This window comes from Mus caroli, unplaced genomic scaffold, assembly GCF_978045245.1.
Source record: "Mus caroli unplaced genomic scaffold, Mus_caroli_1 scaffold_8, whole genome shotgun sequence".
In the NCBI taxonomy this organism is placed as follows: Eukaryota; Metazoa; Chordata; class Mammalia; order Rodentia; family Muridae; genus Mus; species Mus caroli.
Genome location: NW_028227263.1, coordinates 141,697,898 through 141,724,226, shown reverse-complemented (window position 1 = coordinate 141,724,226; position 26,329 = coordinate 141,697,898). Strand labels below are relative to the sequence as shown.

At 40.5% G+C, this 26,329-nt stretch overlaps 1 protein-coding gene across 2 annotated transcripts in view; it reads right to left on the bottom strand.

The window, feature by feature from the left end:
- Positions 1–4,863: 4,863 nt before the first annotated feature.
- The window catches only part of LOC110299054 (platelet glycoprotein VI), a 25,351-nt gene continuing 3,885 nt past the window's right edge, over positions 4,864–26,329 (bottom strand). Inside the window, exons 3-8 of one of the 2 annotated variants that reach the window (XM_021168650.2) lie at positions 26,207–26,329; positions 23,730–24,014; positions 9,270–9,323; positions 7,622–7,672; positions 6,177–6,227; positions 4,864–5,036 (exon numbers count right to left, since the gene is read on the bottom strand). The exon at positions 26,207–26,329 is cut by the window's right edge and continues 135 nt beyond it. In XM_021168650.2, the coding sequence (XP_021024309.2) occupies positions 4,864–5,036; positions 6,177–6,227; positions 7,622–7,672; positions 9,270–9,323; positions 23,730–24,014; positions 26,207–26,329 (737 nt within the window). The remainder of the gene's footprint in view (positions 5,037–6,176; positions 6,228–7,621; positions 7,673–9,269; positions 9,324–23,729; positions 24,015–26,206) is intronic. The other variant, XM_021168651.2, reaches the window with a different exon arrangement.

The following is a 26,329-nucleotide window of genomic DNA, read 5'->3' as shown; positions in this document are numbered from 1 at the left end:
ACACAGAGAGTGAAATGTGTATCCTTGACCTAGGCACGGCATGTCCAGGACTCCAACGCTTCAGCCCCACAGGATTGGCTACGGCTTACCTAAGGGATGACAAAACTTTCCTAAAGAGTCTAAGTGCAATTGAGTGACCAGTGTGGGTAAATCTAACACCAATGGTTCTATCACCCTGGCTATTTCAGGTGATGAATCCGGGGTCAATCAGATTTGCCATGGCCAAGAATGGGTTTTAATGAAAAGAGGCTTTTGTTAGAACTGACACCTGGACTACTTGGTGCCAGGATGGCACCTCGGGCCATTCCCAAGTCTTTAGTCTTACCAGCCCAGAGCTTAGAAAGGCAAAAACTACGAGACTGTGTGTATTCTGCCTACATGTAGCAAAGACTTATTTCAACATATAGGTCTTACAGTTGTCCAAGTCGTCTTTTGAGCAATGTAAGCAAGCTTGATTGCAAAAGCAGAAATAGCATTTAACCTTCTGGCCTATTTTGAAAAAATAGAATATATTACAAGATCAAATTTTAAGACTAGCCCTTCAATGTCTGGGAAAGGGGGAAGTGGGCCACTACGGTACTGCTGGAATGAGCTAGGTGCTTACATGTTAGAGGCATTTTGTTTTTGCTTTTATATTTTTTTCTCTCAAGCGTAGTAATCAAAACCTTTAATGTAAACCATAACATTACAACCTGAGACTGAGACCCACAGAGATCGCCCACCAGTCTTTGCTAAGCTCTTCCCTTGTGCTGTACCTCATAAACATGATGAAGATCCAGATTGCTGGAAGTAGTATTTACACCACCCCTGTTCGCCCCCTGCCCAGTGGTGGCAAGCATCTGCCTGATCCCTGATTTCCTAGATGAGCATCTGTCAATCGATCTATCTTCATCCTTTCATCACCTCTAGTCAGGGTTTTAAGATCCAATCTATGTGGGTCACAGTAGGTACAGACTGTCTATTGAGTTATATTTCCAAGTAAGTGTGTGTGTGTGTGTGTGTGTGTGTGTGTGTGTGTGTGTGTGTGTGTGATATATGCTTGGGTGATCATTCATGTGCATGTGAAGGTCAGAGGTCAGTGTTTAATGTCTATTCTTCACCTTACTTTTTGAGACTGAGTCTCTATGCTTAGAACTTCCTGATTTGGCTAAACTGACTACACAATTAGCCTAATAGCCCTGTCTCCATCCCTCCAACCCTGGGATTACAGGCCTGCCCAGTGGTAATTTTGTTTTGGTTTCGCAGCCCAAGAATCTTCTCTGTCCCAGGTTAAGAACAGCTTAAGACTACAAGAATAAATTTTAAAATTTAGGTGGCAGTTTGACCACATGACCATTTAACAAACAGTAGCAGATTACACACTAGGGGTTATAACCTCTCCAGGCATAAGCTTTTGACCAGAATCTTTTTAATGCGTGTGTATTTGTCTACATGTGTCCAAGTACACCTGAATAAAGGATCCCTCAAAGCTAGAGTTACAGGCGGTTGTGAGCCACTAGAATTCGGTGCTATGAATCAAACTTAGGTTCTCTTTAAAAGGAGCAGAAACTTAACTGCTAAGATATCTATCCAGCCCCTCAACCGAGGTATTAATTCATCTTTTTGGTTAATTCATTTTTCTTGAGGTATATTTCCTGTGTCCCATACTCTCAGACCCATCTTCTGTCTACAAACCACACTCAAAGATGAGAGATGGCTAGAGGACTCGCTGCTATTTACAGGAATGGTACACGTGTGCAGAGGTGAACATCAAAGCAATGCTTGTTCTCATGACACTGATTTATCTGGATCACCAGCCTCTTCCCACTACTGGCTTCTAAGAACACAGTCTTTACTCTACTGCAGAAAATGTATGTATACATGTTTTGGATCTGTTCACATTGTTAACCAAGAAGGAAGTTCTCACTGTGAGTACTTTGGTAAGGCATACAGGAAGACCATCCTTCCATAATTCAACAATATCCTCAGCAACTCAGTAGCACTGTAGCATATTCATGTTTGCATGTCAGGGAGGCACCCAGGGGCTTATTGAAACTGAGTAGGTAAGGGGGTTCCTGAAGAAAATAACCAAAGGTTAGGGTGTTTGTTCCTATACAATTCTCCAGAACACTGACTTCATTCATTGGCTCCTCCAAACATCATTGATAGGTTCCTATCAGCTAAGCCATATATCCCAATCCTCAGCTGTCCCTGAAGAGCAGGTCATTAGTGAATATTAGTGGGTGCTTTCCTGTGTCAAACTCAACCACAATTCTAGAAGAAAAACCCCACTGAGGTACAGTAATTTTCCACATACCCCAAACCAAGACCACATACCAGGCCCCTAAATAAGATGACAGGGACCTCTTATCCAGAGTCCTGACCCATACTTCTGGGCACTTGCTGAATCCTTCTATTCTCCAATGCACAGCAACAAGACTACCATGGCAACCTATACTATGTGCAGGGCTGCTGTTGCACAAGGGAAGACAAAAGTAAATAAGGCAGGAAGTGAGGTCGGTAGACAGGAAGCAAAGTCAAGAATAGAAAGTAGCAGCAGGTGAGGCTGGAGAGATGGCTTAGCAGTTAAGAATACATCTGCCCTTCAGGAGAACCAGAGTTCAGTTTCTAAAACCACATTGGGCAACTTCTAGCCACCTGTAACTCTGACTCTGTAAGAGTTACATACTTTTTAAAATAAAAAAATCTAAAACCAGAAGTGGCAGCAGAAATCAATATTTAACACACATAAAATTAAAGTTGTACATTTATATGGGAAACACATATGTATATTATGTAATATATCTCTTTCTGTTGAAAACATTCAAAATCATTCTGTGCTCTTTAAATACACAATACTGTTTGACTATCTGAAGACATAAAATTGCATTTGTTTTTGAGATATGTCAGAGACCATCCCGTGAGAAAGCAAGCCCCTTCACAATCTCCCTGACAGGCCAAATGGCCTCGTGCTAGGAGCTAGTTATCACTCCCTGCTCCCTAGTCCCTGGCACCTGAGGCTGTAAAAGCTGAATTATAGTCCCCTCTTCCCTATCTCTTCCTGAATTCCCATGACATCCAAGGACATGAGTTACGCCTGAGCCCGGCCTGACACCCAAGGCTGTCAAGGAGGATCTATGTTCCGGAGATAAGATGCAGAGTGCCCACTGCCTGGCGCCTGACTTCGGCCCTCATGTCAGCAGATGCCCGCTTCTTTGTTCTTTGTAAAATTCCCCCTTGACCCCTCCCCTATTTCCCGTGATGTATGCTTTAAAATAAGGCACCTCAGCCTAATAAACGAGACCTTGATAGGTACCCTTCTTGGTCTCCTGCCTCTCCTTCCCTTCCTCTCATTTCCTTCCAGGTTTGCGGTCCCCCTCGCACCCACGAATAACTGAATCCCTCAGGACGGGAAAGAGATATGGGCTCATATGTAGTACAAAGCCAGCCTTGAACTAAATACCCTCTTAGCTTTTCTCCCATGAACTAGTATAGGCACTAACTGCTTTGCTTACATGACTTACTAGTTGTTTTAAGTGGACCAGTCAATGGCTGGTAGCACACTAACAGTATTGGGCAACCATCACCTCTTTCTGGTTCCAAAACAGTCTTCATCACACTCTAGTACTTCCAGCAGTCCCTTCTGCTATCAGCTTCCAGAAATGATTATTTCCAATCTTTCTGAATTTGACTATTCTGGCCTTTCAGATAAGATTAAGACTCTTTCTAATACAGGGAAGCCCTCATGCGTGGTTTTGCTTCATATGGTTTCCATATGTAATCAACCTTAGGTTGAAAATATTAAGTGGAGAGCTGGAGAGATGGTTTAGGGGTTAAGAGCACTGACTGCTCTTCCAGAGGTCCTGAGTTCAATTCCCAGAAGCCACATGGTGGCTCACAACCATGTGTGATGGGATCCGATGCCCTCTTCTGGTGTGTCTGAAAACAGCTACAGTGTATTGATATACAGCAAATAAATAAACCTAAAATAAAAAGGTTGTTTTAAAAAAAAGAAAGTATTAAATGGGAAAATTATAGAAATAAAAAATTTTATAGCATCCTACACTATTACATTTCAGAAAGTAAAATAACCTTGTGGATGTTTATACACTGCCTGCCTGTTCATGAATATGTAATAGCCATTTTGTTTGTCAGATCAACTGTCGTAGACATTCTAGTCAGATACCTCTTATTTTAAAGGCCTTAAAATGCAAAAATATATGTATATATGTATGAAAAAACATGATGGGTACAAGGATTTTGTACTTCCTATAGTTTTAGGCACCCATTTCAAATCTTGAAATATATCTACTATAAACAAAAACAAGATTATGCTGATCATATTGATTATATACTAATAAAAAGTAATACCCTACCCCACTTTCTGGGGGATACATTTTCCTTTCTAAAAAGTAGACATGTCCAACTGTGACCTAAGATGAAGTTAGGGTAAAGGCTAAAGCCATGGACTATCAGAGGAACACAGACTATTAGAGAACAAGATTTTGTGCACAAATAATGGAACAGGTCAGCTGTGAAAGGCAGGTATTTTCTAAATTAATCTTGACTCCATGTTAGAGAAGGTTGAAGAAAGGCATAGATCTATTATGTTACCTACAATGTGCAAGATCAGAAAAGAGACTTTTTCATCCCATGTGGAGTTCTTAGAACAAAGTAGACATTGGCTCAACTCTTGATTGAGCACCAAGAAAGCCCATGACCCACCATCCTACCTTGTTGGCTCTGCCTCATATTTATTCTCCACACTCATTTTTTATATAACCTCCCCACTCTTGAGTATGTCCATGTCTGTGGCTCTAGTGGTGATGTCCATGGTTGTGAATGTATGTCAGATCAATCCCTCTGCTTAAAACCAAGTTATTTCTAGGCCAGTGGGAGGGGTGGTAGTGGCCTTTGCACAGCTCTCATCCTGTGTTGCAGGCATTTCTTCCGACTGTGCCAATCCTCTGCTAGAAGCCCCAACAAAATTATTATAATCGTGGCACCAAGGCATATCCGGACCAGATTCCCCTTGGCATAGTGCTGATGAGCAAAACCTAAAGGAAAGAAAGTTGACAACAGATGTTAAAAGGCTCATCTCCACACCCGATTCCATATTCATGATTTGAGATTCTATTCACCTCCATCAGTTACAATGATCACCCCCACCATCACCAACAGGGGTCAGAACAGAATAAGTCCAATTCTCTGTACAGAGATGCTCTAAGAGATCCTTTCCTGAATCCCAATACAATCTCTCCTCTAACACAATCAACACCTTGTTATACTACTGACTTATTTCTAAAAAGATAACTTGCCCCACCTGGGGATCCATCCCATATGCAGCCACCAAACCCAGACACTGTTGCTTATGCCAAGAAATGCTTGCTGACAGGAGCCTGATATGGATGTCTCCTGAAAGGTTCTGCCAAAGCCCTACCGATACAGATGGGGATGCTTGCAGCCAACTGTCAAACTGAGCAGGGGGACCCCAAAGGAGGATTTGGGAGAAGAACTGAAGGAGCTGAAGGGATTTGCAACAACAAACATAGGATGAACAACAGTATCAACCAAGAGCAACAATATCAACCAACCAGACCCCCAATAGCTCCCAGGGACTAAACCACCAACCAAAGAATACACATGGAAGGACCCATAGCTCCAGCTACATATGTAGCAGAAGATGGCCTTATCTGGCATGAAAGGAAGGGGAGGCCCTTGGTCCTGTGAAGACTTGATGCCCCAGCATAAGGGAATGCTAGGGCAGTGGGACAGGAGTGGGCTGGTGGGTGGGGAAGCACTCCTGTGGAGGCAAGGTGGACAGGAGTGGTAAGGGGAGGAGGATGGGATGGGAGTTATCGGAGAGTAAACAGGGAAGGAGGATAACATTTGAAATGTAAATAAACAAAATAACCAATAAAAAATTAAAAACAAAACAAAAGTAAATGAAATAAAATAAAATAGCTGTAAGAGAGTGAGGGAGATGAGGAATGTCCTTATTTAACTATTTGGAAAATTTCAACTGCCTCATTAAATTTTCTCAACAAATTCTGAACTCCTATATTAATATTGTAATTCCCTTAACATTTTATGCACAAGGCTGCAAAATTATAGCTCTATAGACTCCATGTAAAGGGAAAATAGTCTGCATGAAGAAATTGGATACAAAGGAAGTGGATATGGACAAGATCACTTACCAAATGGAGGGCTCAGCCCCTCTGGAGAGGCAGTGATATTCATAGGCTTTTCTAAGAATGAAAAAGAGGACCAAGTATAAACAAATGAAGACTTCTCCCTACTGGAGGCAGACACACGTGCTCACATGCTTGTGAAGCAGAAGCCATGACATTTATGAACACCATCTGTCTTAGTCAGGGTTTCTATTCCTGCACAAACATCATGACCAAGAAGTCAGTGAGGAGGAAAGGATTTATTCAGCTTACACTTCCATACTGCTGTTCATCACCAAGGAAGTCAGGACTGGAACTCAAGCAGGTCAGGAAGCAGGAGCTGATGCAGAGGCCATGGAGGATGTTCTTTACTGGCTTGCTTCCCCTGTCTTGCTCAGCCTGCTCTCTTATAGAACCAAGATTACCAGCCAGAGATGGTCCCACCCACAAGGGGCCTTTCCCCCTTGATCACTAGTTGAGAAAATGCCTTACAGTTGGATCTCATGGAGGCACTTTCCCAACTGAAGCTCCTTTCTCTGTGATAACTCCAGCTGTGTCAAGTTGACACAAAAATAGCCATTACACCATCCACAGAGTCAGGCTGCCCAGTTATGACTGCCCAGACTAACATTTATATAAGGAAATCTCTCGGAAGTATTTCAACATCTGTGAGTCCATTTTCCCATCTGTCCAGTGGAATTGGTACTACCATACAATGAGTTGACTTATAAATAATAGTGCATACTTGGCATTGATACTAAAAGTCCAAAATATGGAATACTAAAAATTTTTGATATTTCTAAGCACTAACAAAATGCTGCAACTGAAAAACTTCACACTTGACCTTCATAGGACAGGTTTTGATGAAAATTTGGATGATCTGAGAGGAATTGCAAAGAGGAAAGAGTATGATCAAAGCATATTGCATGTAAAAAAATTAAATAAATAAGAATGATATAAAATCGCATTTTGGCTATGTATATAAACATAAATAGGTCCAGGGGTGCTAGTGCCCAGCAATTGGAAAGCAGACTCTAGTGAATATTTCTGATTCTGGGGTCACCTGATCTACATAGCAAGTTGAAGTCAGCCAGGGTTACACAGTGGTAGCCTGCCATAAAAATGTTATAATATAAATAGGGACCAGAAAGATAACTCAATGTAAAGTGCTTGACTGGCATGCATTGAGCCCTAAGTTTGATCCTGTGCACAACATAAGCTGAATATGGTGCCAAATGCCTGTAATTCCAGTACACAAGAGGTACAAACAGAGGAACAGTTCAAGGTCATTATGTATCACTATGGGAGTGGGCTTTGATGTCTCCTCTGCTGTATAATGGATTTCAGGCCAGCCAAGGGTACATGAAATTATGATTCAATGAAAAATGGCTATAGATAGACTTTGCTGGTAGGACAGAGAAACCCATCCTCTTGCCGCTTTTGTATTGAGCTTTAAATATCTACTTACTCACCAGTTGTAGATATTTTGTTTGTGGGTAAGATGGAAGGTCTCCTGGAGGATTCTAAGAGTTTCAAACAAGAATTTTATAAGGAAATAGAATAATGATAGTTCATCCCAAGTGCTCCCACACTTCAGATCCCTTCTGAGACACCTGATTTCTCTAAAGCCTTCATCTGGCACATATTGTCCAACTACTGTGGTTAATAAATTCAAAAAGCCCTGTATTTAGTGCCCAGTGGCCTCAAAGAATTGGACCATTTTTCAACTGATATAAGTTTTAAGTTGTTTCCACTTTGGGGCTGATATGAATGGAGGTGTTATAAACATCTACATATGAGAACCTGTATGGACAAAAGTGTAGGAGTTTGAATGGGAATGCCCCCCATAGGCTCAAATATTTGAATGACTGTTCCCCAGTTGGTAAAAGTGTTTGGAAAGGATTAGAAGGTGTGGCCTTGTTGGAGAATCTCTCTCTCTCTCTCTCTCTCTCTCTCTCTCTCTCTCTCTCTCTCTCTCTCTCTCTCTCTCTCTCTCTCTCTCTCTCACTGTTGTTCACAATGCAAGCTCTCAGTTACAGGTACAGTTTCATGCCTGCCTGTCTGCTACCATGCTTCACACCATGATGGTCATAAACTCACCCTCTGAAACTGTAAGGCCCAGTAAACGTTTTCTTCTATAAGTTACATTGGTCATGGTGTCTTATCACAGCAATAAAAAAAGTAGCTAAGACAGTAAGTTTTCAATTTTCTTTTCTTTTAGGTTTTTAATTTGTATTTAGTACTAGCACAAGAGTTTCAGAATCACTGGGTCATAGGATAACTATTTAACTTCTGAGAGAATGCACGACTAGTTTTCAAATCATATGTAGTAGATACAATGCAGAAAACTCTGGGGTGGTTTTAATAGGTATGACCCCCATAGACTCATGTGTTTGAATGCTTGACCCATGGAGAGTGGCACTATTAGGAGCTGTGGCCTTGTTGAAGTAGCTGTGGCCTTAGTGGAGAAAGTATATCATTATGGGAGTGGGCTTTGAGGTCTCCTATGCTCAAGCTACACCTAGTTTGGCACACAATCTCCTTCTGTTGTCTATGGATCAAGATGTAGAACTCTCGGCTCCTTCTCCAGCACCATGTCTGCCTGCATGACACCATGCTTCCCACCATGACAATAATGATCTAGACCTCTGAAACTGTGAGCCAGCCCCAATAAAATGTTTTTCTTTGTAAGAGTTGCCGTGGTCATGGTGTCTCTTCATAGCAATAAAACCCAAACTAAGATAAGCTCTAAATCTTTCCAGTGCTTGTCCTGATTGATTACTTGGTTGAGTGGTTGCTGACTTGTTGGTTGATTGGTTGGTTGGTTGGTTGGTTGGCTTGTATTTGTCTAGTTAAAACCATCTTATTGGACACATGGTATATGGATTGTATCTCAGTTTTAAACAAGTGTCACGAAAGAACCAGTTATTAGCTTGTACTTTAGGAGTCTTCTTCCCTCCTAAGTACAATGTCTTCACATGAAGCTTTCTATTGTTTGTACCAAAATGTTTCTTGAACCTATTAAGCCTGTGAGTATACTGCTTGAAGACAGGGACTGTATTTTCAGACACATTTGTAGTAGAACTTTATTCCCCAGCCACAAGAATTTAATGAACTCACCTGTCACAGGAAATGATTCTTCCATGGGTACCTGGCTGGGAGTGACAGAGAGTCCTGAGAAATCAGAAAAGGAGAGAAGTCAGTACTCTATGGGTTAACTATGGGTTGTAAGAAAATAATGAAACATTTCTGTGACTTGATTTTCTCACAAAGCAAGTGAATATGAAGAAGTTTCCACTGCTGAGTGACTGGAAAAGCTCCCTGGTACTCTACAACTGCTTTCCTACCTTTGTCTTCCCTGGACTCTTGTCTCCAATACCCTCACTTGTCATTTGTCACTTCCCTGGTGCTTGTCCCCAGGAATTAGATGTGGAGATGAGAACCATGGGAAAAGTTTCAGAATGCATCAGGAATCACAGATTCGAGGAAGTATGCAATGGGAGGTGAGAGAAAGACTGAAAACAACCCTTCTGGTCGGCGCCAGCACTGGGTCACCTTGTGCACAGAGTCGGTGGACACCCCCCCCCTCCAGTCCCTAGAGGACTCTCCACACAATCTTAGGAGCACTTGTGTATGGAACTCAACTTCTGTTCCAATCCAATCTCTCGGGACCTGAGACAGCATTAGGGAAGCAAAAAACTGGCCTGACCAGGGGCACAAGTCCCTTCTAGTTGGTGCCAGCACTGGATCACCTTGGGCACAGAGTCGGTGGACACCCCCACAGTCTCTAGAGGACTCTCCACACGATCTTAGGACCACTGGCTAGACAGCTCCACGCTCCTCAAAGGAGACACCACTTCCAGGCACTGTAACACACCCAGTATCTTTGACAACAGGATCCCAGGATAAAAGGAGCTTGGTCAAACCAGTATTTCAGGGTCTCAGAGAAACTTGACTGCCAAGAACTCTGACACACCCAGAATCTCAGGTTCACAGGAGCCCACAAGCAAAGGATCACAGAGAAAGGTAGACTCTGAGGAGTCCTGAATTAACTGGAATTATCGGAAGGAGGGACTCCAATCAGATATATTGAGGACAGCAAATACTTGAGATAATCAGATGGCAGGAGGCAAGTGTAAGAACAGAAGCAACAGAAACAAAGGTTAATTGGCATCATCAGAACCAAACTCTCCCACCATAGCAAGTCCTGGATCTAAAGCAGAAAAGCAAGACATAGATCTAAAGTCATTTCTCATGATGTTGATGGAGGACTTTAAGGAAATACAGGAAAACACAGGTAAACAGCTAGAAGCCTTTAAAGAGGAAACACAAAAATGCTTTAGAGAGTTACAGGAAAACACTACCAAACAGGTGATGAAATTGAAAAAAAAACATAGAGGATCTAAAACTGGAAGTAGAAACAATAAATAAAACCCAAAGGGAGACAACTCTGGAGATAGAAATCCTAGGAAAGAAATCTGGATCCATAGATGCAAGTATCAGCAACAGAATTCAAGAGATGGAAAAAAGAATCTCCAACTCATTCTATGAAGCCACAATTACTCTGATACCTAAACCACATAAAGACCCAACAAAAATAGAGAACTTCAGACCAATTTCCCTTATGAATATTGATGCAAAAGTCCTCAATAAAGTTCTCGCTAACCGAATTCAAGAACACATCAAAACAATCATCCATCCTGACCAAGTAGGTTTCAAGAAGAACAATTCAAATAATCAACCAATCAAGGAGCTGGTTCTTTGAGAAAATCAACAAGATAGATAAACCCTTAGCCAGACTCACTAGAGGGCATAGGGAAAGTATTCTAATTAACAAAATCAGAAATGAAAAGGGAGACATAACAACAGACCCTGAAGAAATCCAAAACACCATCAGATCCTTCTACAAAAGGCTATACTCAACAAAACTGGAGAACCTGGATGAAATGGACAAGTTTCTAGACAGATACCTGGTATCAAAGTTAAATCAAGATCAGGTTAATGATCTCAACAGTCCCATATCCCCTAAAGAAATAGAAGCAGTCATTAATAGTCTCCCAACCAAGAAAAGCCCAGGACCAGATGGGTTTAGTGCAGAGTTCTATCAAACCTTCAAAGAAGATCTAATCCCAGTTCTTCACAAACTATTCCACAAAATAGAAACAGAAGGTTCTCTACCCAACTCATTCTATGAAGCCACAATTACTCTGATACCTAAACCACATAAAGACCCAACAAAAATAGAGAACCTCAGACCAATTTCCCTTATGAATATTGATGCAAAAATCCTCAATAAAGTTCTCGCTAACCGAATTCAAGAACACATCAAAACAATCATCCATCCTGACCAAGTAGGTTTCATCCCAGGGATGCAAGGATGGTTCAATATACGAAAATCCATCAATGTAATCCATTATATAAACAAACTCAAAGACAAAAACCACATGATCATCTCGTTAGATGCTGAAAAAGCATTTGACAAAATCCAACACCCATTCATGATAAAAGTCTTGGAAAGATCAGGAATTCAAGGCCCACACCTAACCATGATAAAAGCAATATACAGCAAACCAGTAGCCAACATCAAAGTAAATGGTGAAAAGATGGAAGCAATCCCACTAAAATCAGGGACTAGACAAGGCTGCCCACTCTCTCCCTACCTATTCAACATTGTACTTGAAGTCCTAGCCAGAGCAATTAGACAACAAAAAAAGATCAAGGGGATACAAATCGGAAAAGAAGTCAAAATATCGCTTTTTGCAGATGATATGATAGTATACATAAGTGACCCTAAAAATTCCACCAGAGAACTCCTAAGCCTGATAAATAGCTTCGGTGAAGTAGCCGGATATAAAATTAACTCAAGCAAGTCAATGGCCTTTCTGTACACAAAGGATAAACAAGCAGAGAAGGAAATTAGGGAAACAACACACTTCTCAATAGTCACAAACAATATAAAATACCTTGGCGTGACTCTAACTAAGGAAGTGAAAGATCTGTATGACAAGAACTTCAAGTCCCTGAAGAAAGAAATTAAAGAAGATCTCAGAAGATGGAAAAACCTCCCATGCTCATGGATTGGCAGGATCAACATTGTAAAAATGGCTATCTTGCCAAAAGCAATCTACAGATTCAATGCAATCCCCATCAAAATTCAAACTCAATTCTTCAACGAATTGGAAAGGGCAATCTGCAAATTCATCTGGAACAACAAAAAACCTAGGATAGCAAAAACTCTTCTCAAGGATAAAAGAACCTCTGGAGGAATCACCATGCCTGACCTAAAGCTGTACTACAGAGCAATTGTGATAAAAACTGCATGGTACTGGTATAACGACAGACAAGTAGACCAATGGAACAGAATTGAAGACCCTGAGATCAACCCACATACCTATGGTCACTTGATCTTTGACAAGGGAGCAAAAACCATCCAGTGGAAAAAAGACAGCATTTTCAGCAAATGGTGCTGACACAACTGGCGGTTATCATGTAGAAGAATGCGAATTGATCCATTCATATCTCCTTGTACCAAGGTCAAATCTAAGTGGATTAAGGAACTCCACATAAAACCAGAGACACTGAAACTTATAGAGGAGAAAGTAGGGAAAAGCCTCGAAGATGTGGGTACAGGGGAAAAATTCCTGAATAGAACAGCAAAGGCTTGCGCAGTAAGATCGAGAATCGATAAATGGGATCTCATAAAGTTGCAAAGTTTCTGCAAGGCAAAAGACACTGTCAATAAGACAAAAAGACCACCAACAAATTGGGAAAGGATCTCTACCTATCCTAAATCAGATAGGGGACTAATATCCAATATATATAAGGAACTCAAGAAGGTGGACTCCAGGAAATCAAATAACCCCGTTAAAAAATGGGGCTCAGAACTGAACAAAGAATTCTCACCTGAGGAATACCGAATGGCAGAGAAGCACCTGAAAAAATGTTCAACATCCTTAATCATCAGGGAAATGCAACTCAAAACAACCCTGAGATTCCACCTCACACCAGTCAGAATGGCTAAGATGAAAAATTCAGGTGACAGCAGATGCTGGCGAGGATGTGGAGAAAGAGGAACACTCCTTCATTGTTGGTGGGATTGCAAGCTGGTACAACCACTCTGGAAATCAGTTTGGCAGTTCCTCAGAAAATTGGACATAATACTACCAGAGGACCCAGCAATACCTTTCCTGGGCATATATCCAGAAGATGTCCAAACCGGTAAGAAGGACACATGCTCCACTATGTTCATAGCAGCCTTATTTATAATAGCCAGAAGCTGGAAAGAACCCAGATGCCCCTCAACAGAGGAATGGATACAGAAAATGTGGTACATTTACACAATGGAGTACTACTCAGCTATTAAAAGGAATGAATTTATGAAATTCCTAGGCAAATGGATGGATCTGGAGGGCATCATTCTGAGTGAGGTAACATATTCACAAAGGAACTCACACAATATGTACTCACTGATAAGTGGGTATTAGCCCAAAAACTTAGGATACCCAAGATATAAGATACAATTTGTTAAACGCATGAAACTCAAGAAAAACGAAGACCAAAGTGTGGACACTATGTCCCTTCTTAGAATTGGGAACAAAACACCCATGGAAGGAGTTACAGAGACAAAGTTTGGAGCTGTGAAGAAAGGATGGACCATCTAAAGACTGCCATATCCAGGGATCCATCCCATAATCAGCTTCCAAACGCTGACACCATTGCATACACTAGCAAGATTTTGCTGAAAGGACCCAGATATAGCTGTCTCTTGTGAGACAATGCCGGGGCCTAGCAAACACAGAAGTGGATGCTCACAGTCAGCTATTGGATGGATCACAGGGCCCCCAATGGAGGAGCTAGAGAAAGTACCCAAGGAGCTAAAGGGAACTGCAACCCCATAAGTGGATCATTATTATGAACTAACCTGTACCCCAGAGCTCTTGTTTCTAGCTGCATTTGTATCAAAAGATGGCCTAGTAAGCCATCACTGGAAAGACAGGCCCATTGGACTTGCCAACTTTATATGCCCCAGTACAGGGGAATGCCAGGGCCAAGGGGTGGGGGTGGGTGGGTGGGGGACTGGGGGGTGGTAGTGTATTGGGGACTTTTTGGATAGCATTGGAAATGTAATTGAGGAAATTACCTAATTTTAAAAAAAGAAAAAGAAAAAAAAAAGAAAGAATCTCAGGTGCAGAAGATTGCATAGGGAACATGGACAAAACAATCAAAGAAAATGCAAAATGCAAATAGATCCTAACTCAAAACATCCAGGAAATCCAGGAAAAAAGGAGACCAAACCTATGGATAATAGGAGTAGATGAGAATGAAGATTTCCAACATAAAGGACCAGCAAATATCTTCAACAAAATTATAGAAGAAAACTTTCCATACCTAAAGAAAGAGATGCCCATGAACATACAAGAAGCCTACAGAACTCCAAATAGACTGGACCAGAAAAGAAATTCCTCCCGACACATAATAATCAGAACAACAAATGCACTAAATAAAGACAAAATATTAAAAGCAGCAAGGGGAAATGGTTAAATAACATATAAAGGCAGGCCTATTAGAATTACTCCAGACTTCTCACCAAAGGCTATGAAAGCCAGAAGATCCTGAACAGATGTTATACAAACACTAAGAAGACACAAATGCCAGCCCAGGCTACTATACCCAGCCAAACTCTCAATTACCATAGTTGGAGAAACCAAAGAATTCCATGACAAAACCAAATTCACACAATATCTTTCCACAAATCCAGCCCTTAAAGGATAATAACAGAAAAAAAAACAATACAAGGAGGAAAACTACGCCCTAGAAAAAGCAAAAAATGAATCCTTCAACAAACCTAAAAGAAGACAGCCACAAGAACAGAATGCTAACTCTAACAACAAAAATAATAGGAAGCAACAATTACTTTTCCTTAATATCTCTTAATGTCAATGGACTCAATTTCCCAATAAAAAGACATAGACTAACAGACTAGCTACACAAATAGAACCCAACATTTTGCTGCTTACAGGAAACCCATCTCAGGGAAAAAGACAGACACTACCTCAGAGTTAAAGGCTGGAAAACAATTTTCCAAGCAAACAGTCTGAAGAAACAAGCTGGAGAGGCCATTCTAATATCGAATAATATCGACTTCCAACCCAAAGTCATCAAAAAAGACAAGGAGGGGCACTTCATACTCATCAAAGGTAAAATCTTCCAAGAGGAACTCTCAATTCTGAATGTCTATGGTCCAAATGCAAGGGCAGCCACATTCATTAAAGAAACTTTAGTAAAGCTCAAAGCACACATTGTACCTCACACAATAATATTGGCAGGCTTCAACACCCCATTTTCATCAATGGACAGATTCTGGAAACAGAAACTAAACAGGGACACAGTGAAACTAACAGAAGTTATGAAACAAATGGATCTAACAGATATCTACAGAACATTTTATCCTAAAACAAAAGGATTTACCTTCTTCTCAGCACCTCATACCTTCTTCAAAACTGACAATAAAATTGGTAACAAAACAGGCCTTAACAGATACAAAAATATTGAAATTATCCCATGCATTCTATCTGATCACCACGGACTAAGGTTGATCTTCATAACAACATAAATGATAGAAAGCAAACATTCACGTGGAAACTGAACAACGCTCTCCTCAATGGTACCTTGGTCAAGGAAGAAATAAAGAAAGAAATTAAAGACATTTTAGAGTTTAATGAAACTGAAGCCACAACATTCCCAAACTTATGGGACACAATGAAGGCAGTCATAAGAGGAAAACTCATAGCTCTTAAGTGCCTCCAAAAAGAAACTAGAGAGAGCACACACTAGCAGCTTGACAAAACACCTAAAAGCTCTAGAACAAAAGGAAGCAAATTCACCCAAGAGGAGTAGACTGCAGGAAATAATCAAATTCAGGGGCAAAATTAACCAAGTGGAAACAAAGAACTATTCAAAGAATCAACCAAATGAGGAGCTGGTTCTTTGAGAAAATCAACAAGATAGATAATCAACAAGATATCAACAAGAAAATCAACAGGATAGACCCACTAGAGGGCACTGGGACAGCATCCTAATTAGCAAAATCAGGAATGAAAAGGAAAACATAACAACAGATCCTGAAGAAATCCAAAACACCATCAGATCCTTCTACAAAAGGCTATACTCCACAAAACTTGAAAACCTGGATGAAATGGACAAATTTCTAGACAGATACCAGGTATTAAAGCTAACTCGGAATCAAGTTAATGATCTAAACAGTCATATATCCCCTAAAGAAATAGAAGCAGTCATTAATAGTCTCCCAACCAAAAAAAGGCCAGGACCAGATGGGTTTAGTGCAGAGTTCTATCACACCTTCAAAGAAGATCTAATTCCAGTTCTTCTCAAACTATTCCACAAAATAGAATCAAGGTACTCTACCCAATTCATTCTACGAAGCCACAATTACTCTGATACCTAAACCACATAAAGACCCAACAAAGATAGAAAACTTCAGACAAATTTCTCTTATGAATATCGATGCAAAAATACTCAATAAAATTATCGCTAACCAAATCCAAGAACACATCAAAACAATCATCCATCCTGACCAAGTAGGCTTCATCCCAGGGATGCAGGGATGGTTTAATATATGGAAATCCATCAACATAATCCACTATATAAACAAACTCAAATACAAAAAACACATAATCATATCCTTAGATGCTGAGAAAGCATTTCTCAAAATCCAACACCCATTCATGATGAAAGTCTTGGAAAGATCAGGAATTCAACGCCCACACCTAAACATAATAAAAGCAATATACAGCAAACCAGTAGCCAACATCAAAGTAAATGGTGAGAAGCTGGAAGCAATCCCACTAAAATGAGGGACTAGACAAGGCTGCCCACTTTCTCCCTATCTAATCAATATAGTACTTGAAGCAATTCGACAACAAAAGGAGGTCAAGGGGATACAAATTGGAAAGGAAGAAGTCAAAATATCACTATTTGAAACTGATATGACAATATATATAAGTGACCCTGGAAATTCCACCACAGAACTCCTAAAACTGATAAATAGGTTCAGTGAAGTAGCTGGATATAAAATTAACTCAAACAAGTCAATGGCCTTTCTCTACACAAAGGATAAACAGGCTTAGAAAGAAATTAGGGAAACACACCCTTCATAATAGTCACAAATAATATAAAATACCTTAGTGACTCTAACTAAGGAAGTGAAAGATCTGTATGGTAAGAACTTCAAGTTTCTGAAGAAAGAAATCAAAGAAGATCTCAGAAGATGGAAAGATCTCCCATGCTCATGGATTGGCAGGATCAATATAGTAAAAATGGCTATCTAATCAAAAGCAATCTACAGATTCACTGCAATCCCCATCAAAATTCCAACTCAATTCTTCAATGAATTAGAAAGGGCAATTTGCAAATTCATCTGGAATAATAAAAAACCTAGGATAGTAAAAACTCTCCTCAAGGATAAAAGAACCTCTGGTGGAATCACCATGCCTGACCTAAGGCTGTACTACAGAGCAATTGTGATAAAAACTGCATGGTACTGGTATAGCGACAGACAGGTAGACCAATGGAATAGAATTGAAGACCCAGAAATGAACCCACACACCTATGGTCACTTGATCTTCGACAAGGGAGCAAAAACCATCCAGTGGAAAAAAGACAGCAATTTCAACAAATGGGGCTGGCACAACTGGCAGTTATCATGTAGAAGAATGTGAATCGATTCATTCTTACCTTCTTGTACTAAGCTCAAGTCTAAGTGGATCAAGGAACTCCACATAAAACCAGAGACACTAAAACTTATAGAGGAGAAAGTGAGGGAAACCTTGAAGATATGGCTACAGGGGAAATTTTCCTGAATAGAACAGCAATGGCTTGTGCTGTAAGATCGAGAATCGACAAATGGGACCTCATAAAATTTCAAAGCTTCTGTAAGGCAAAAGACACTGTCAATAAGACAAAAAGGCCACCAACAGATTGGGGAAGGATCTTTACCAATCTTAAATCAGATAGGGGACTAATATCCAATATATATAAAGAACTCAAAAAGGTGGACTCCAGAAAATCAAATAACCCCATTAAAAAATGGGGCTCAGAACTAAACAAAGAATTCTCACCTGAGGAATACCAAATGGCTGAGAAGCACCTGAAAAAATGTTCAACATCCTTAATTATCAGGGAAATGCAAATCAAAACAACCCTGAGATTCCACCTTACACCAGTCAGAATGGCTAAGATGAAAAATTCAGGTGACAGCAGATGCTGGCGAGGATGTGGAGAAAGAGGAACACTCCTCCATTGCTGGTGGGATTGCAAGCTTGTACAACCACTCTGGAAATCAGTCTGGCGGTTCCTCAGAAAATTGCACGTAGTATTACCAGAGGATCCTGCAATACCTCTCCTGGGCATATATCCGGAAGATGTTCCAACTGGTAATAAGGACACATGCTCCACTATGTTCATAGCTGCCTTATTTATATTAGCCAGAAGCTGGAAAGAACTCAGATGTCCCTCAACAAAGGAATGGATACAGAAAATGTGGTATATTTACACAATGCAGTACTACTCACCTATTAAAAAGAATGAATTTATGAAATTCCTAGGCAAATAGATGGATCTGGAGGGTATCAACCTGAGTGAGGTAATCCAATCACAAAAGAACTCACATGGTATGTACTCACCGATAAGTGGATATTAGCCCAGAAACTTAGAATACCCAAGATACAATTTACAAAATACATGAAACTCAAGAAGAAGGAAGACCGAAGTGTGGATACTTCATTCCTTCTTAGAATTGGGAACAAAACACCCATGGAAGGAATTACAGAGACAAAGTTTGGATCTGAGATGAAAGGATGGACCATCTAGAGACTGCCACTCCCGGGGATCCATCCCATATCAGCCTCCAAATGCAGACAGCATTGCATATGCCAGCAATATTTTGCTGAAAGGACCCTGATTTAACTGTCTCTTGTGAGGCTATGCTGGTGCCTGTCAAACACAGAAGTAGATGCTCACAGTCAGCTATTGGATGGAACGCTGGGCCCCCAATGGAGGAGCTAGAGAAAGTACCCACGGAGCTGAATGGGTCTGCAACCCTATAGGTGGAACAACAATATGAACTAACCAGTACCCCCAGAGCTCGTGTCTCTAGCTGCATATGTAGCAGAAGATGTCCTAGTCAGCTATCATTGGGAAGAGAGGCCCCTTGGTCTTGCAAACTTTATATACCCCAGTACAGGGGAACGCCAGGGCCAAGAAGTGCAAGTGGGTGGGTAAGGGAGCGGGGTGGCTATTGGGGACTTTCAGGATAGCATTTGAAATGTAAATGAAGAAAATACCTAATAAAAAATTGGAAAACAAAAGACTGAAAACAGTATACAGTATTCTGAGTTTTGGAGTAAAAGAGAATATGATAGTCCTTTTTAGTATTTGTTATTATATAATTATGTCTATTATATTGTATATTTCATAATTATATTTTATTTATTATTTATTAAGTAAGTAAAATTTATTCATTTTTGTTTTAGGTACTTGACATTGAACCTGGGTGCCTTGTGCATGCTGAGTATGTGCCCTTCCACTGAGATACATTTCACTCATTATTCTTATAGTACATAGCATTTCAGACTTTCAGTGTTTAAATAATGTTTTCTAGTTTCTATTCTACCGGAAAATCAAAATTGCAAGTCTTAAAGTAGATTGAAGATGTAACTCAGCTGGGATAGTGCTTGCTTAGTATGCACAAAGCCCTGGGCTCCATCCCTGCCACATAAACCACATAGCAGCTCAAGCCTGTAGTCCCGGTAACCAGAAGTCCAAGGTTATTCTCCTTCATTTGAACATAATAAATTCATAACAGCCTGAGATACATAAGACCATGATTTTAAAAATAAAATTTTAAAGATAGAAAAAATCAAAATACTGTGAAGACAAAAGCAAAAGGAACCAACCCAGCAAATCATGAGCCCAAAATAATTGTTGCTGTGTCATATATCATTTACTTTTCATTTAATCTTTTGAGAATTTCATATATAGGTACTGTACTTAATATCATTTCTTTTTTTTAATTAGGTTTTTTCCTCATTTACATTTCCAATGTTATCCCAAAATTCCCCCATACCCTCCCCCACCACTCTCCTACCCACCCACTCCCACTTTTTGGCCCTGGTGTTCCCCTGTACTGGGGCATATAAAGTTTGCAAGTCCAATGGGCCTCTCTTTCCAGTGATGGCCGACTAGGCCATCTTTTGATACATATGCAGCTAGAGTCAAGAGCTCTGGGGTACTGGTTAATTCATATTTTTGTTCCACCTATAGGGTTGCAGATCCCTTTAGCTCCTTGGGTATTTTCTCTAGCTCCTCCATTGGGGGCCCTGTGATCCATCCAATAGCTGACTGTGAGCATCCACTTCTGTGTTTGCTAGGCCCCAGCGTAGTCTCACTAGAGACAGCTATATCAGCGTGCTATCAGCAAAATCTTGCTAGTGTATGCAATGGTGTCAGCGTTTGGAGGCTGATTATGGGATGGATCCCTGGATATGGCAGTCTCTAGATGGTCCATCCTTTTGTCTCAGCTCCAAACTTTGTCTCTGTAACTCCTTCCATGGGTGTTTTGTTCCCAATTCTAAGAAGGGGCAAAGTGTACATACTTTGGTCTTCGTTCTTCTTGAGTTTCATGTGTTTTGCCATTTCTAACCTGTACTTTCCCCTCCCCAATTTTCCCTATTCCACCTCAAATTCATGACTTGTTCATTATTGTTATGCATATAAAAATGTAAGCTGATTCCATTTAATTTTTCTCAGATGTACATGTGTTTACGGATTTCCATCTGAGATTGAATAATCTATCAGGAGTTTGTTCCCGGGGAAAACTAATTCTCTCTCTCTCTCTCTCTAAACAGCCACTAATTGCCTATAGCTCTTCATCTAGAGGTGGGGCCTTGTGAGATTTCAACGAGTTGGCAATGTCAAGTGGGGTTGTCATTATTCAGGTCTTGTTTAGGCAACCACAGCATTGAGATTCATGGTAACAGCTTCCCCGTCATATCAAGAAGATACTATCTCACAGCAGGCATCCTGATCATCTGCCTCATAATCTTTAATATGTTTATTTTCTTTTTTTCTTAGAGAACTAATCATTTTTGTTCAGACAGCTATTTCTATAGAGTCGTAGATAGTAAAACTGTTAAAGCACAAAATCTATGAATTCATTGAGGTTTAGAGGGTCAAAGAAGAAAAACCTTCAGATCTTACTTTACAGGTACCTATACTATTATATTTTTACAATAAGGGTGATAGTTCTTGGCTATCAACTTTTTCGATTGATAAATGCCTAAGAAAGTAGAAATGCACACCTATAGATGTGTCTATAAGAGCATTTCCAAAAACATCAAAAAGGACACAATTAATGGATTAACCTATTGATGGATTCAAATTTTGACTATACTATCAGGTGGTAGGGGAAGTTGTAGAGGGTGCAGCATGGTTGGGGGATGTCGGTCACAAGCATATCTTGACTTAGTCCCTTCCTATGATAATTCTTCCTGGCTGCCATGAGTTCAGTGACCTTACTCTATGATATCTTTCTGCCCTGAAGTTTTTCTGCCTTACCTCTAACCCAGGAACACTGAAGCAGACTACCATGAATGGAAGCCTCTGAAAGTGTAAACCAAATAAATCCTTCCTCTTTTAAGTTGTTTCTCAATAAACTTTATACAATAGCAAACCGTAGAGAGCTGGATGGATTCAAGGCTTCCTCAAAGGCCCTGATGAAAGAACAAAAAGAGCCTAGTTCTTTATCCTTGCTCAAGACTGGGGCCAGGACCTTGGGAGAGTCAAGGTTCAGTTCCCTGGAACTTAAATTTTGCTCTGAAGAAACTAGCGATTCCAGTCACAAGGCTGCTCTGCCATGCTCCTGTTGATAACCGTGTTCCCCTTGTACAACATTGCTTGGACAGCCTCCTACTGACTTTATCCCATAGTATAATAATTTCTGCTGACTTTCCATTGCTTCCCTGAAAATAGTATATTAGGTATTGTATGTACTTCTTAATAAGCTTGATTGACAAAAGTCATAGCATGTGCAGCACCTCCCAATCCCAAAGTTTCTTATCTTCCCTATCTTCGATCCCCTTTATCCTCTGACCCCCTGGTCCTCTTTCTCAGGATTTTGTTACTGAAGAATGACCTTCTGGTCCAGGTAAACTAAAAGCTGATAGACCAAAAGTTTTCTAAAGAAATATGGAAACAAAAGACATTCTGCTAGTAAAATCTCAACCAGGCATTTTGTTTTATTTAATTTTTTTATATACCACAGATCTTTGTAACTTATTGTGTTGCCCTTCCTTAATTGTTTACTTTATTATAATGAATTATGTTAGGCCATTTTGTGTGTATATACATATATGTATATGCTTATGCATGCATACATATATGTATATGCAGTACTTTGAACAGGTTCTCCCTGCTCTGTCTCCCTCCCATTAGTCCCTTGCATCCCTTAGAGTAGTGGTTCTCAACCTTCCCAATGCTGTGACCCTTTAATACAGTTCCTCATATTGTGGTGACCTCCAACCATAAAATTATTTTGTTGCTACTTCATAATTGCAATTTTGCTACAGTTATGAATTATAATGTAAATATCTATTTTTCAATGGTAACCTTTAGTAAAAGAGTTATTGATCCACAGGTTCAGGACTAATGCCCTAGATAGTTTTCTTTCAGGTTTCTTGCTGTGTATAAATATATGATTGTATGTATCCATATAAAATCTATGAGACACAAATGAAAGAAAAAATTATATTTGTCTTTCTGATTCTGACTTAATTTAAAATGTTTACCTCCAGCTATACCCATTCCTACATATTCATAATTATATTCATCCTTATGGTCAAAAAGTTCCCTCTGGTTAAGAACTACATTTACTTTTCATTGGTTCCATAACTTAGCTGTTGTGAACAGTATTACAATAAACAGTGGTGTATGTCCCTGTGATATATAAATATACATATGTGAGGTATACAATTTTAGTTTTCTAAATAAACTCTATTTTGGATCCCATAGTGTTTGGACTGTTTTATATTCCCGGAGACCATGAATAATGGCTCATTTTTGTCCACGTTCTAACCAGCATTTGTAATTTGTTTTCTTGACAACCACAATTCTGTGTGGGATAAGCTTGATTGTCAAAAATCCTTTTAATCTGCATTTCTATGGTGCTAGTGTGATATGGAACACTTTTTCATGTTTATTAGTACTTAATCATTTGAGAGGCTAAAAATGTTTGTTTTCTTTTTACATTCCTTTGGTCAGTTTTATGCTTTAGCCTTGTGGTTGGAACTGCAGTGATTGACAGCTTTATTTTATAAAAAGTGAGATCTTTTACAGATTTGAGACTTTTACAATGTTAAGGTAATGAATTTGTGTTGTTATAGCATCTATAGGTCACTAATACACCTTCAAAGATGATTGGAGCCAGAGGTTCTCCTTGCCCACACCTCTGACTCCCTTTAAATTTTCACATATGTTAAAAAACATCTTGAATCTGAACCCACTTACCAGTAACCACAAGCACTAGAGGGTCACTCGGGGCTGACCACAGGTATGGAAATGAGCTGGAGAAGCTGAAACACCGGTACGTCCCACTGTGAGCAGCAGTCACGGTGATGATGGGGAAATTGGCCCGGTACCATTTCTCAGGTCTCTTATAAGGCCCAGTATCCCCTTCTTTGTATAGAACAAATTCATCAAAACTGTATGGGCTCTGGCACTTCAGAGTCACATCCCTGCCTTGAGGGACTGCTGAACTGGGATGAGCTGAGAGTGAGGGTTTAGCATACACACCTGGGAAGAAAGAAAACTCTATTAAAGACAGGAAACAGGCTGGGGAGATGAAGCATTTCTGTGCTTGCTTAAGACTCTTAGAATATATAAAGGTCGCCTTCTGGTTTGGACCAGGACTGGGAGAAGAGCCTCTGCTCTAGTTTTCAACAAACTCAGCCCACACTCCAGTTGCAGCTTGACTCCCTAGGTAGTCTGACACATCCAGGATCACAAGTGATACTCTAAACCTGCCACAACACCTGGCATGCTCCAACATATAACAAGGATACATGCTCCACTATGTTCGTAGCAGCCTTATTTATAATAGCCAGAAGCTGGAAAGAACCCAGATGTCTTTCAACAGAGGAATGGATACAGAAATGTGGTACATTTACACAATGGAATAGTATTCAGCTATTAAAAACAATGACATTTTGAAATTTGGAAGCAAGTGGATGGAACTCGAAAATATCATCCTGAGTGATCACAAAAGAACACACATGGTATGCACTCCACTGATAAGTGGATATTAGCCCAAAAGCTCAGAATACCCAGGATACAATTCACAGATCACATGAAGATCAAGAAGAAAGACCAAGGCCGGGCGTGGTGGCGCACGCCTTTAATCCCAGCACTCGGGAGGCAGAGGCAGGCGGATTTCTGAGTTCGAGGCCAGCCTGGGCTACAGAGTGAGTTCCAGGACAGCCACGACTACACAGAGAAACCCTGTCTCGAAAAGCCAAAAAAAAAAAAAAAAAAAAAAAAAAAAAAAAAAAAAAAAAAAAGAAGAAAGACCAAAGTGTGGGTGCTCCAATCCTTCTCAGAAGGGAGAACAAAATACCCACAGGAACTAGACCACCAACCTAGGAGTGTACAGGGAGGGATCCATGGCTCCAGCTACACATGTAGCAGAGGATGGCCTTGTCTGACATAAGTGAGAGGGGAAGCCCTTTGTCCTGTGGAGGTTTGATGCCCCAGCTTAGGGTGATGCTGTAGGGGTAAGGAAGGAGAGTATGGGTAGGTGTGAGAGCATCCTCATAGAGGCAAAGGGGAGGGAGGAGAAGGAGGTTGTAGGATGGGGGGGGAGACTTGTGGGTAACCAGGAAGTTGGATATTATTTGAGATGTAAATGAATGGAATGGAGAAGAAAAAGAAGAAGAAGAAGAAGAAGAAGAAGAAGGAGGAGGAGGAGGAGGAGGAGGAGGAGGAGGAGGAGGAGAAGGAGGAGGGGGGAAGGAGGGGGGAAGGAAGGGGGAGGAGGAGGAGAAGAGGAAGAAGAGAAAGAAGAAGAAGGAGGAGGAGGAGGAGGGAGGAGAAGAAGAGGATGAAGAGGAAGAAGAGGAAGAAGAGGAAGAAGAGGGAGAAGAGGAAGAAGAGGAAGAAGAGGAAGAAGAAGAAGAAGAAGAAGAAGAAGAAGAAGAAGAAGAAGAAGAAGAAGAAGAAGAAGAAGAAGAAGAAGAAGAAGAAGAAGAAGAAGAAGAAGAAGAAGAAGGAAAGGAGGAGGAGGAGAAGGAGAAGATACAAAGGACAAGCTCAAGACATTTGAGCAAATGCCTTCTAAGGCTCAAGAAACATTGATGAAGAGGAAGCAGAAAAAGCTTAAAAGCATGGAGAAGATATACAAAATGACATCCTCAGTGCACGACCCAAGCTTTGCAAACATGATCTCACAGAAGCTGTGGCTACCTATACAAGATCAAGCCAGTTTAATATTGGAGAGAGGAGGGCCTCCCTGAGGAATTGCTGACAGCTAATAGCTGCTGAAGAAAGGGAAATCTTTTTCTGTGATGCCCCCAAACACAGGTGCACAGATTGGCATCACTAACTCGTCATAGTAAGACTTTTTAAGGTCATGAAGTTGAGAAGGGGATGTGTTAAAAGGGATGGCAGGGGAGTTGGAAGTAGGAAGTAGGCAAAGGTAGGATTATATTTCATTGTTTACAGGCATGAAATTCTCCAAGAATAAATTTTTAAGTTTTTTGTACTGCAGTAGAATGTTATTTGTCTTGATTAATGGCTGTTTTGAAGACACCAACCTCTAAATTCAGTAATCAAGACCATTTGTTTCATTCTAACTCCAGCACCCAGGGATTAGGAGTTATTGTCTATCATTCACCGTGCGCCCACTTTCATATTTCCCAAGTGCAGAACTGAAGCCCAGGATCACAAAGCCCCAAGATCAACAGTACTGTGCCCCTCCCCTGTCCAGTTACCTGTAGCAATTAGCTCAAGCTGGTCACTTGGGAGAGACCAGTCACTCCCATTCTGATAAGAGCAGCGGTACCGTCCAGCATTACTTCTTTCCATGGTTGGAATGAAGAGAAAGTCTTGATCTT